The 13,514-nt window shown below is 40.2% G+C and overlaps 1 protein-coding gene across 30 annotated transcripts in view; it reads left to right on the top strand.

The window, feature by feature from the left end:
• Nucleotides 1–13,514, top strand: part of ank3b (ankyrin 3b) — a 189,386-nt gene that overhangs the window by 100,320 nt on the left and 75,552 nt on the right. For all 30 annotated transcript variants that reach the window (XM_053684955.1, XM_053684948.1, XM_053684950.1 and 27 more), the window contains exons 2-5: nt 349–450; nt 4,527–4,625; nt 6,533–6,631; nt 12,331–12,429. In XM_053684955.1, coding sequence (XP_053540930.1) covers nt 349–450; nt 4,527–4,625; nt 6,533–6,631; nt 12,331–12,429 — 399 coding nt within the window. The remainder of the gene's footprint in view (nt 1–348; nt 451–4,526; nt 4,626–6,532; nt 6,632–12,330; nt 12,430–13,514) is intronic.

Below are 13,514 nucleotides of genomic sequence, written 5' to 3'. Positions count from 1 at the left end.
AGTTTATTACAAATGTCAGACAGCCTCTTTAACAAGCACCAGAGGGCCCGTGGAAGTAAACTGAGTGGAGTAGGATGCATGGAAAACTTACGATGTCCCCAAGTACAAACCTATACCTATATACGTTTGTGTGATTTATGCATTTACTCTATTACATCAGCAGACAGCGACGGGGATCTTGTCATCAGTTAATCAAATAATATGAGTAAACGTTGACGTGAAATACCTACAATTTACGCAGAAATCTCATACTTACAGGCATGTCAGGATTTTGGGCTAACTGTACTGTATATGTTTTTGTATTAGAAATGACCTTTTCTAAGTTGGAATGTTATCCGTGTTTTGCAGACTGACACCAATGCCAGTTATCTGCGAGCGGCCCGGGCTGGAAACCTCGAGAAAGCCCTCGATTACCTGAAGTCTGGGGTCGAGATCAACATCTGCAACCAGGTCAGTTCGAGTTTGCTTACAGCACTCAAACTGTGCCGAAGTGTGACGTATGAAAGGGAATTCGGCATCAGTTAGCCACTAGCTGAGTGTTTGTATTCACAGAATAGAACGATTTACAAAGCCATTTTATTTCTACACATATGTAACGTAGTATATATTTCTTAAGCTAACAGTCACAGCTAGTAGAGGGACAAACTTAGGCAGTGTCTCGTAGTTTAGGATGCATGTGCAGATTGGAAGTCAACAAAACAGTACCCGAATGTGAACAGGATATACTGGGCAAAAATCTTCGACATGTTTTTTATTTTATAATTATTTTTTGAGCACAGATTTTGTTACAGAGGCTTAGTTCTTAAGCATTACTGAATCAGTACAAAAACATTTATATTGGGGTTTGAATCCCACCGCCACCCTGTGTGCGCAGAGCTTGCACGTTCTTCCCGTGCTTCAGGGGATCCGGATACTCCGGTTTCCTCCCCCAGTCCAAAGACATGTGCTGTAGGCTCATTGGCATTTCCAGAATTGTCCATGGTGTGTGTGTGTGTGTGTGTGTGTGTAGCGGTATGGAAAATCGATGGATGAATGTATTTCCAAAAACATGGGTTTTCCAACAAAAAATGAAATGTTACGGAAAATTGTTTGAATGTCAGTAAAGAAAGCACCAAATTATATAAAAGACCACTTTTCAGACACAAAAAAACCCCAAACATATATATATATAATATATTTTACATTGCTGGGTTTTGCATGCAAAAAAAGAGAAAAGTCTACAGAATAACTGTGGCAGATTCTCCAAGATGCTCAGTAAAACTTACCATCCACTTTCCTTATAAAACTTTTAAAGAACTTATAAAAAAATATAATATTATATATTAGCACAAATATACAAAAAGAAAATAGCATTGTCACACCAAATATTGTTGTTTTTGTTGTTTTTTTAAAAAAAGTTTATTACTGTTGACGGCTCTTTATAGTACGTTTCTAGGTAGAAAAATTTCGTTTCATTATGTTTGAAGGCATTTTTGCTTTACAGCATTTCTTTGCATGTGCCTAAGACTTTTGCACAGTACTGTATGCTCAAAGTCTCTTTATTCAGATGTTGGCTAAAATTTGCTGTATGGCGTAGACTGACAAATCCAAACTCGGGCTAAGACCAGTCAAAACTGATCAAAAACCAGACGACACAAAGTTAGACTTACATTTATTCATTTGTCTAACTATATACTAGGGGCAGGGCAGCGGTGGCTGTTTGGTTTAGTTTGTTTTGTCTGAAGAGACATGTTTTCAGCCAAAACAAATGGACTGACGTGGTGAATAGCATCTCAAGTGAACAGGAAGCAAACTTGTCAGATATACCTGTACTTTGAAGTGGGTGGTTTAAATTTTGAGAGGCCTAATAGTTTCAAGAGATTGGAATAAAACCACTTAGTTCTGACATAAATAAATTTAGAATGGCTGTCCTCAGTAACGTTTTTCTAAATACTCCTTTAGAAAAAAAAATCATATCCATGATGCCATTATGATATAATAATAATAAAAAAAAAATCGTTAACATTGAGAAAAAAAATCTGTTTCTCACATGTATAACTGTAAACATTAGACATTGTTGTCGTACAAACTTGCCATGCAGTAGGTGATTGTGTCTTAGTGTTTAGCCTCGAATCTCAAGTTTAACTAGCTACGGTAGTGAAGTGGTTATTTCTCTACGGTTTTAAATCAAGTAACTTATTATTACTTGAACTATTATATATTACAGCACTGTTGAGTGTGATTCTGATTAGTCAGAAGGTGTTAATTAAAACGTTTACCAGTACAGCTGAGAGTAATTCCGGCTGTTCTAATACGTTATAATTTCTATAGCTTTCTGCGAGATGTTTATTTAGCATATTTGGAAGGAGTCGAGTACTCCTTCTAGTACATTCTAGTCAAGTACCCATGCTTTGTAACTGAAGTGTAAGTGTAACTTAAGTTTTCAGACACAGGAGAAGTTTCTTGGTAAAAACCACAAATGCTCCATAGCATTAAATGTAACTAGAAACAGATAAAACATAAGAAGGGGTCGTTCTTTAATGAATCAAAATCGACTTATTGGCAAATTGTTTTGCTATAAGGCAACTAAACACTGTTATGAAAATAATCAACTTCACACCATCACACCACCCTGCCGCTGATTATTTTCCTATAACGACACATCTCGTGTCAGATGACAGATCTTGCCACTTCAATATTGCCATGCTGGTTTTACCATGAAGCTTGTGGTGTGGCTTTCTGCAAACTGCATCAAAAGACAGTACTTCACGAGCTAAAAATATGCCTTCCTTGTCTTTATATTCCTGTTTTTGTCTCTTGGAACTCACTGTGATCATCTTTCAGATCGTAAAGTGATAACAACAGACATATCAGATAGTAACGAACAGTGTGCATGGAAATGAGATGTCTGGTCAGATTTTTAGGTTTTCTATCCTCTAGTGCGGGTTAAATTCTTGCCACAGGGTATAGCGCTTCTTCTCCAGCCTAGTAATTACATTCAGGATGTTTTTCACCACAGAGTACATGTGTACAACTTTGCTATATTTCAGTAGGATTAAAACACATAGCATGTATTATAAACTATGGCTAAGAAACTAAGAACCGGAGTTGTGAGGAACTATGTGTAAGCAGTGATCTAGAGAGAAAACCAGAACGCAGCAAACAAACAGGAAGACTCTGTGATAACACAGTTTTTTTTTTTTAAATGCCTGTCTTATATTCCTAGAAAATACAAAATGTGTACTCTATATGGCCAAAAGTATGTGGATTTCTGACCATGGCACCCATGTGCTTGTTGAACAATGTATTCCAATCTATTAATTAATATGCCAATATGGAGTTGTTACCCCTTTCCGGGAAGGTTTTCCACTAGATTTTGGAGCGTGGCTGTGGGGATTTGTGTTCATTCAGCTACAAGAGTATTAATGCGGTCAGGCACTGATGTTTGGTGAGGAGGCCTGGTGCACATTTGGTGTTCCAGTTCATCCCAGAGGTGTTCAGTGAGGTTGTGGTTAGGGCTCTGTGAGGACACTTGAGTTCTTCCACTCCAACGTTGGCAAACCATGTCTTCATGGAGCTCGCTTTGTGCACAGGGGTATCGTCATGCTGGAACAAGTTTGGGCCTGATTTTTTATTTTTTTTAAACTACAGCATACAAAGACATTCTACACAATTATGTGCCACCAGCTTTGTGGCAAATGTTAGAGCAAGGTCAGGCATCCACATACATTCGGCCATATAAAAAATTTTTTTTTTTTAAGTATTTTTTTGCGCCCAGAAACACTGGAAAATGCGCACAAAAGAAAAGCCAGCACTGTCAGCATGGTGTGTGAATTCTGAATTCCTGAACCTCATTTACATCACTCCAGTTCATAACTGGTATGGAGTATTTTCTGACGAATTTTGTTGGTTTTATTTCCCAAAATATAAACAAAATAAAAGGGGCAGTGGTGACTTGGTGCTTAAGCCCCAGCACTGCCAAGCTGCCACTGTTGGGCCCTTGAGCAAAGCCCTTAACCATCTCTGCTCCAGGGATGCTGTATCATAGCTGACCCTGCGCTCTGACCCCAACATCCTAACATGCTGAGATATGCGAAGAAAAGAATTTCACTGTGCTGTAATGTATATGCGATTAATAAAGACTCATTATCATTATAGTGGGCACTTTACTACGGATGAAGGAATGATCGCTGTTAAGGCTTTGTTTAAGTTCATGTTAACACGCTCACTTTGTGTTGTACAAGCCTCGTATCTGACCGCTCGCTCGAGCCTGCATGAAAGGAAGAGGTTTTTAAAATTCAAACACTAACTGTAAAATTAAACCTGGTTAGTGTTAGTACGCATCAACAGTCTAGAATAGTACATTAGTGTGCGATTTGAGATACAGCACTAGTTTGTGTAATCAGGGTAGATGGACTCGTTGATAGCTCAGTTAGTAGTTTTGATGTTTAATTAATTCGGTGCTACTTTGTTCAACATTCAAAGTATGTTATTATGAGTACAGGTTCTACAGGCTCACCTACTTGTATCTTTCTCTGTGCATCCAGAATGGCCTGAACGCTCTTCATCTCGCCTCCAAAGAGGGCCATGTAGAGATGGTGGCACAGCTTATTAAACTCGGAGCCACCGTGGATGCGGCAACAAAGGTAGGCACAAAGGGTACTGTGGGAAATTCCACTTCCCACTGATAAACACACACACACACACACATTACAGTGAGAGCATTTATTACTGGAGGCCAGCGTAATGAGTTCAGCAGTCCGTGGCTTTGCTGCCTCGGCAAATTTCCAAAGTCAAGGTTATGGACAGTTTTCAAGAGTCGTACAGGCCACTTTTAAGCAGCGGAAATAGTCTCCCAATAAAGCTCTTTCCACAACAATGATATTGCACAGGCTGCCAAAATCCTGTGGCTTAATTCCACATTTGTAAATAAACACTGGCCAGTACTGTACTCTCATTTCCCAAACGGACCGAATGCAAGCAGACCACAGCAGTTTTATTACACTGATATATCGGTACAGAAGGGTCCAACAGTCTGGGTTTACTACCACAAACTGCTTTCATTTCATTTCATTTCATTCATCAAAAACCAGTTTTACTTCTAACAAACAATGAATTAAAAAAAAATAATAATAATTTCTTAGCTGATCGAGGAACCTGAATGGCCTGGTCACATACCGTTTGCTTCTTTTTCTCCAATTATTGAGCCACCATTCATTGTAATGCATGTATACACCGAACAACAGCATTAGTTATTGCCTCTTAAGGTTCTACAGCTGACACTAGTGCAGTTAACATGGCCCGTTATGCATCACAAAGGAACATTAGGGAACTGATGACACTAATGTATGAGAAGGATTTACTGACAATAAACTATGGAGCAAAGATGAAAGCCTTCTCAGCACAAGAACCCAGACAAGCACTTGAAAATGTCTAGAAAACCTCTTTAAATTGGGCATCACGACGAGGCAGTGCGTAGTGTTGCTGCCTCACAGCTCCAGCATCCCTGGTTCAATCCTGATTTTAGGTTTCTACCCGTCTGTGTAGAGTTTTGCACGTTGTCCAAGTGAGTTTCCTCTGGGTTCTGTGGTTCGTACTCAACACCCAAAAAGAAGGTGGATTAGCTACTCTGAATTGCACCTAGGTGTGAATATGTGTGAGCCTGGTGTCCTGCGATGGACGAGCACCCCTTCCGCCATTTTGCATTTACATTTATGGCATTTGGCAGATGCCCTTATCCAGAGCATTGATCTCATTTACACAACTCAGCAGTTATAGGTTAATACGTTTTCACATTATAAAAGTTATCTTCATCTTCAACACCAACCACAGCAACCACTTTATCCCGGCCAAGATTGTGGTGGATCCAGAGCTTATCCCAAGAACACTGGGTGTGAGGTGGGAATATATGAGGGCTTAAGACATTAACCAGTGGTTAAGACGTTGGACGTATAATCGGAAGGTTATGAGTTCAAATCCCAGCAGTGGCAGCTTGGTGGTGCTGGGACTTGAACTCACAACCTTCCAATCAGAAGCCCAATGTATTCCCACCTTGCACCCAGTGTTCTTGGGATAGGCTCTGGATCCACCGTGACCTTGACTAAGATAAAACGGTTGCTGAAGATTAATGAAGATAACTTTTATAATGCACAAGCAAAGACAGACAGCTAGATGTCTAGAAGAAAGGCGTTAATTAAGGGTTCTTTAAAGGGGTTCTAATTGGATCCTCTTTTGTAAAAAGGACAGGGGGATTTGACAGACACTTCCCTCAGAGAGACAAGGCAAAGAACTCATTGGGGTGAAAGACTGAATCTTTTTCAGAGTTTAACGAGTAGGATGGGATTGAAATTCAGGAAAGGTTTCAGTAAGTAATCTCAAACTCTTGACCCATGAATCGAGTCATCTGTTTTTCCCCAGAAATATAGCTTGCTAAAATTATACTAGTTTCTCCATAGCGTATGAAGTGAAATACACCTTGGTAGTGGACTCTTTTGGAGCCTGATGTACTTTCATTGAACATTTGAACATTTAGCTCATGTTTTTGTGCCTACAGAAAGGAAACACGGCTCTGCACATAGCCTCACTCGCTGGTCAGACTGACGTGGTCAGAGAGCTGGTGAATAATGGAGCCAATGTCAACGCGCAGTCTCAGGTAAGAGCACGGTACAAAAGAGGAAAGTGAGCCATCATGGATCATTTTCATCCACAGGCGGGAGTTTTCCTCCAGAAACTGCACTTCCCATAGAGTATTTCTACTTTTTCCATTGAGGACTGCTCTTCCCATCAAGCTTTTGCCTGTATTTATCTATATTTTTACATATAGATATTTTTTTCTTTATCAAGTATACATTCCTAAGATTTACAGGTAGAGTGTAGATGGTTGTGTTTTATTCAGCAAGTGCACTTTTTTATTTAGCAGCACACTTTATATAGATGTTTTTCCTTTAGCACTTCCTGTAGAGTTTCCTTCAGCAAGTGCACTTCCTATAGAGTTGTTCTTCCTTTAGCAAGTGCACTTCCTGTAGATGTGTTCCCTTCATCAAGTGCACTTCCCATAGAGTTGTTTTCCCTTTAGCAAGTGCACTTCCTGTAGAGTTGTTTTTCCTTTAGCAATTGCACTTCCTGTAGATGTGTTCCCTTCATCAAGTGCACTTCCTATAGAGTTGTTTTTCCTTTAGCAATTGCACTTCCTGTAGATGTGTTCCCTTCATCAAGTGCACTTCCTATAGAGTTGTTTTCCCTTCATCAAGTGCACTTCCCATAGAGTTGTTTTTCCTTTAGCAAGTGCGCTTCCTGTAGATGTGTTCCCTCCATCAAGTGCATTTCCTATAGAGCTGTTCTTCCTTTAGCAAGTGCACTTCCTGTAGCGTTCCCTTCAGCAAGTGCACTTCCTATAGAGTTGTTCTTCCTTTAGCAAGTGCACTTCCTGTAGATGTGTTCCCTTCATCAAGTACACTTCCATAGAGTTGTTTTTCCTTTAGCAAGTGCACTTCCTGTAGCGTTCCCTTCAGCAAGTGCACTTCCTATAGAGTTGTTCTTCCTTTAGCAAGTGCACTTCCTGTAGATGTGTTCCCTTCATCAAGTGCACTTCCCATAGAGTTGTTTTTCCTTTAGCAAGTGCACATCCTGTAGAGTTTCCTTCAGCAAGTGCACTTCCTATAGATGTGTTCCCTTCATCAAGTGCATTTCCCAGAGTTGTTTTTCCTTTAGCAAGTGCACTTCCTGTGGAGGATTTTCCTTTAGAAAGCGCACCTCCAGTAAAGGTGCTTCCTTTAACAAGTGCACTTCCGACAGAGGCTTTTTATTTAGCATTACACTGTCTATAGATGTTTTACCTTTAGCACTTCCTGTAGATTTTCCTTCAGCAAGTGCATTTCCTATAGGGTTGTTTTTTCCTTCAGCAAGTGCACATCCTGTAGAGCATTTTCCTTTCGCAAGTAAATTTCCTACAGAGGGTTTCTTTTACTTCTTGAAGCCTGCTCAGAGCAGGGCTCGAACCAGTGTTCCTAAAGTGGTCGCTAGTGCCTCCGTTACTGTTCAATGAAATTATGAAATTACTGTCACTATAACATTAGCACTATAATAAAACGGTGGTCAAATATCAGAGCCTTAGCTTTTCAATAACATATTAATCAACATTCGTTTAACTGTTCAATGTAGTGTAATGTCATATTCACTACACCTTTAGAAATCAACTTGCTAGCTCAACGAATGTGACACGACTGCCACCTAACGGTCACCTAACTCGCCAGCTCTGACTGACCGAGTGACATACCGCAGCGTACCGCGGCGTACTGCTGGATCACGTTCTCTCCCTCGTGCATTTTTAATGGACACATCTGTAGCTGCTGTGCTACAACCTTTTCTAAGATCTCGGAGATAAAGGGCACATTTGATATTGGCCTATAGCTGGACAATTGACAGGGGTCAAGGTCAGGTTTTTTTAATCAGGGGTTTGATCACTGCTAGTTTAAATGATTTAGGTACATAGCCAGGGCTAAGAGAAGAACTGATTATTTTTTACAAAGGGTTCGGTTAGTTCCAGAATAATCTGTTTGAAGAAACATGTAGGTAAGAGATCTATCTAGTGTACAAATTTTGATATTTGATGATTTTGAAGAAATTAGTTTGGTCTCTCTGAGGGGAGTAAAACATTCTATTCGTTGATCTAATATTGCTATATTATTATCCACAGGGTTAGTTATAAAACTTTCAGGTTTTAAATTAATAGTCTGAATTTTTTGTCTAATATTTTCAAGTTTGCCAGTGAAAAAATTCAGGAAATCTTCGCCGCTATATAATGATTGTGTGCATATTTCTGTGCTGGTTTTATTCCTAGTTAATTTTGCTACAGTATTGAATAAGAATCTAGGATTATTTTTGTTATCTTCAATTCGGGTGGAGAGATCTAGCAGCACTAAGGGGTTTTCTATAGTTCAGGAGGCTCTCCTTCCATGATGTTTGAAATATTACCAATTTGGTTTGACGCCATTTACGTTCGAGTGGTCTGTTTACGGTGTGTGGTCGTTGTACCAGGGTGCTAGTTTTTTCTCTCTAATTATTTTTCTCGTAAGTGGAGCCACCCTATCTAGCGTGTAGCGGAACGTTGACTCGAAGCATTCAGTCGCCTGATCGAGTTCTTTGGGATCAGACGTCATGTCATCTAATCATAGGTTGATATCTCTGGGGGATTATTGATAAAACTAAAATAGCGTGGCAAGGTGCAAATATTATGATCAGTACGCAATTTAAACGAGATGAGATAATGGTCTAAGATAGCTTCAGACTGCAGAAGTGTGACTATATTTTCTTTATTAATCCGTATGTTAGGATCAGGTGAAGAGTGTGACAACCACTATGAGTTGGTCCTATTCCATTCTGATTGACCCCTACTGAATCTAGAATAGACACAACCTCTGGTCTTAGAGGGTCGTCCGGGTTATTAAAATGAATATTAAAGTCACCAACAATTAAAGCTTTGTGTAGAGAAACAACCAGATTTGAGATGAAATCTGCATATTCACCAAAGAATTCAGAATATGGCCCCGGGGGTCTGTAAATAATAATCAGCGGAATCGACTCGGTAGACTTATTTTTTGTGGCTACATGTGTTACACTAATATAAAGAACTTCAAAAGAGTTGAATTTATGACTAGGTTTTTGTGTGAAGCCTGGAATATCATTATAAATGAGTGCGACACCTCCTCCTCAGGGCTGATGTGAATAACTGTATCCAGGAGGACTGGCTTCGTTTAATGCTATGTACTCATTTAGTTTAATCCATATTTCTGTTAAACACATTATATTCAATTCCTGTTCGGTGATGGTTTCATTAACAATAAGTGCTTTAGATGTAAGAGATCTAATATTAACAGTCCTAGCTTCAGATCAAAGATGCTGTGCATTCAGTATGATCACATTTTATGTTAATTAGGTTACTAAAACGAACTTTCTGCATTTTTGTTTAGCTCGGGGAACAGACACAGTCTCGATATTGTGGAACCTAGCTAGCAGTGGGTCGGTTTAGCCTGCTTGTCTTCTCCCTGGCCTTGGATCTGGATTGTCAGCGATTAACTAGGCCTGTTCTGAGACTGTGCTGTGCTGCAAGAAATGAGAGCAGCACGCTCCCAAGTGGGATGCATATCGTCCCGGCCTAACAGGCCAGCCTTGCCCTCAAAACTACTCCAATTGTCTATAAAGCCTACATTGTTTTTGGAGCACCACCTGGACATCCAGCAGCTCAGCGACAATAACCTGCTGTAAGCTACATCGTCACGCCGCATTGAGATGGTGCCTGAGCACACTACTGCGTCGCACGTCATCTTCACTAATTTACACACCCCTACAACATTACTCTTAGTAACCTCTGACTGATGAAGGCGTAAAATTATTAATGAAAAAAGAAAGGAACAATATAATTTAAACGCCGACACAAGCAAGAAGCTCCCGGCAAACGATTCGAAAACATCTTCAGCTTGAGCAACAACTTTATCCTGATCAAGGTTGCGGTGGATCCAGAGCCTATCCCAAGAACACTGGGTGTGAGAAGGGAATATATACCTGATATATGGGGGGTTAAGACATTAACCAGTGGTTAAGACATTGGGCCGTGGGAATATATGTCTGATATATGGGGGGGTTAAGACAATAACCAGTGGTTAAGACATTGGGCCATGGGTATATATGCCTAATATATTGGGGGTTAAGACATTGGGCCGTGGGAATATATGCCTGATATATGGGGGGTTAAGACATTAACCAGTGGTTAAGACATTGGGCCATGGGAATATATGCCTGATATATGGGGGGTTAAGACATTAACCAGTGGTTAAGACATTGGGCCGTGGGAATATATGCCTGATATATGGGGGGTTAAGACATTAACCAGTGGTTAAGACATTGGGCCGTGGGAATATATGCCTGATATATGGGGGGTTAAGACATTAACCAGTGGTTAAGACATTGGGCCGTGGGAATATATGCCTGATATATGGGGGGTTAAGACATTAACCAGTGGTTAAGACATTGGGCCGTGGGAATATATGCCTGATATATGGGGGGTTAAGACATTAACCAGTGGTTAAGACATTGGGCCGTGGGAATATATGTCTGATATATAGAGGGTTAAGACATTGGGCCGTGGGAATATATGCCTGATATATGGGGGGTTAAGACATTAACCAGTGGTTAAGACATTGGGCCGTGGGAATATATGCCTAATATATTGGGGGTTAAGACATTGGGCCATGGGAATATATGCCTTATATATGGAGGGTTAAGACATTAACCAGTGGTTAAGACATTGGGCAGTGGCAGCTTGGTGGTGCTGGGAATTGAACTCACAACCTTCCAATCAGAAGTCCAATCTCACCTACCACCACTCCATATATCAGACCTATATTCCCACCTCACACCCTGCAGAGGTATTTCCTTCAACAACTGCACTTCCTATACAGTACTTAGCCGGTTTATTGCCTATCGAGGTTTTTTATTTAACAAGTGCAATTCCCATCAAGGTTTTTCCCCTCCTTTAACGGTTGCACTTCCTTTAGAGATCAATTTTCTTTAGCAAATAGACTTTGACTTTGTTCCTTTATCAGGTAATGTAGAGGAGTTTCCTATAAAGAGTTTCCCTATAAACAATCAAAAACAAATGAATGCCAGTAAGTAAGTAAAGTACCACGTGATGTTTTAGCACACGCTCACATATAGACACAGGTTCTCCATCTCTCCATGCTGGGCTGGGCCATATCACTAGCTGCATTGCTACGTGGTTGGCATGGTTAATGAGTGCTTGGTGTGTAACACTGACAGCTTGGCCTTAAATGACTCGGTGCGAGTCAGCTGACGGATCTCCCGAGGCAGTGTGACGTTCCGAAGTGTCCAGCAGCCTCATTTTTATCAGGAGAAATGACTGGAAATGTTCCTGAGAAGCATGATCTCTCTTTCCCGTAGTCACAGACACACACACACACACACACACATTAATTCACATGTGAGAGGTGATGATCTCACACACTTTTCACACGTGATTGGTTCTGTCGATTCGCAGAACTGAAGCAGTATAAATAGCAGCACTCCTATCCTGAAGAGTTATAAAGTTTAAGTCAAGGTCATTGATTAGAACTTGTTCAGCAACCGACTGTAAAGCTCTTGCGTTCAAATTTTTGAAAGAACAACAGCGTCACGCTGAAATATTCAGAACCCGCTACACCAGAGTCAGTGTCCCGCTGCACTCTCGCTTGTGTCGAATATTAACGATCTAATAAAGCATATGCTACTGTTTATGCGTGTTTATGGGAAGATAAAAAGATGAAGCGCGACGTGACTGCGTGAGCTTTTTTTTTCCAGAACGGCTTCACGCCACTCTACATGGCTGCGCAGGAGAACCATCTGGACGTGGTCCGCTTCCTGCTGGACAACGGCTCCAGCCAGAGCATCGCCACAGAGGTACATACAATACACACAGAATCACTGTCTCTCTCACACACCCACACATACACACAAATACGTGTATCTGCAGATATCTACAGTACACACGTCCTCTCACCATCACAGTTGGGAATATATATATATATATATATATATATATATATATATATATATATATATATATATATATATATATATATATATAAAGCCAGATAATAGGTTTTTAAGATAAAAACATCACTGAGGCTGGATTTACCAACATAAATGTTCTGCAGAAAAGCTAAATATGCCACTTGAAGCAGTTTAAATCTTGCTTACATAAGCAATAAATAATCGAGGACTCGTGGTGTGAAGTGGCCTGAAGTTGATTATTGTCAGTGACAGCACATCTGAAGTGCTTTATTCCTTTTTACGCCACAGCAGTTTCCCAAGCATGACATTTTTATTTATTAAAGAACGACATATCATACTTTTATACGTTTTTAACGTTTATAGTTACGTTTAATGTCGTGGCACGTCCGCAAAACAAATTAGTTCCTGTTATCACTTACGCTATAGCAGCTGTAAATAGTTGTTCCTTCACCCTGCTCTCTTTTTTTCTTTCTGGGGGATAAAAAAAAATCACTTCGCCATAATCATAACGTCAAAAGTACCGACACTGGAGACTCCTTCCTTCCATAAATGCTAAATAAGCATCACAGGAAACTTCACCATATCGTGACACATTCGCCATGCCAGTCCCTTTGTATATGGTTACTATAGAAACAACAACATATTAAAACAAGCGCGTTAATATTCAGTCCGTACAGGACTTTGCAGAGGTTTTTTTTTTCTTCCAAAAATCTGCGATGCAGCTTGCTGAGTTTTGTTTGTTTGTTTGTTTGTTTGTTTGTTTGTTTGTTTTTGTGGAAAACTACTTGAATTGGTGAAATTGCGATCGCACGAAATTGTTTTTCTCAGTGATGTTAGTTGGTAAGCGAGACCTTTTGGCCGTACTCGTGTTCGACAAACGTGATTCGACGAGGGCTTCGGTTGCACGCGCGTCTTGATGACATCACATGATGCGTCTTGGCTGAAACCTGCAGAAAATCTGCAGTCATTCT

This window comes from Ictalurus punctatus, chromosome 13 (assembly GCF_001660625.3).
Source record: "Ictalurus punctatus breed USDA103 chromosome 13, Coco_2.0, whole genome shotgun sequence".
Taxonomy (NCBI): Eukaryota; Metazoa; Chordata; class Actinopteri; order Siluriformes; family Ictaluridae; genus Ictalurus; species Ictalurus punctatus.
The sequence above is the reverse complement of the archived record's forward strand: the minus strand, read 5'-3'. Positions and strand labels throughout refer to the sequence as shown.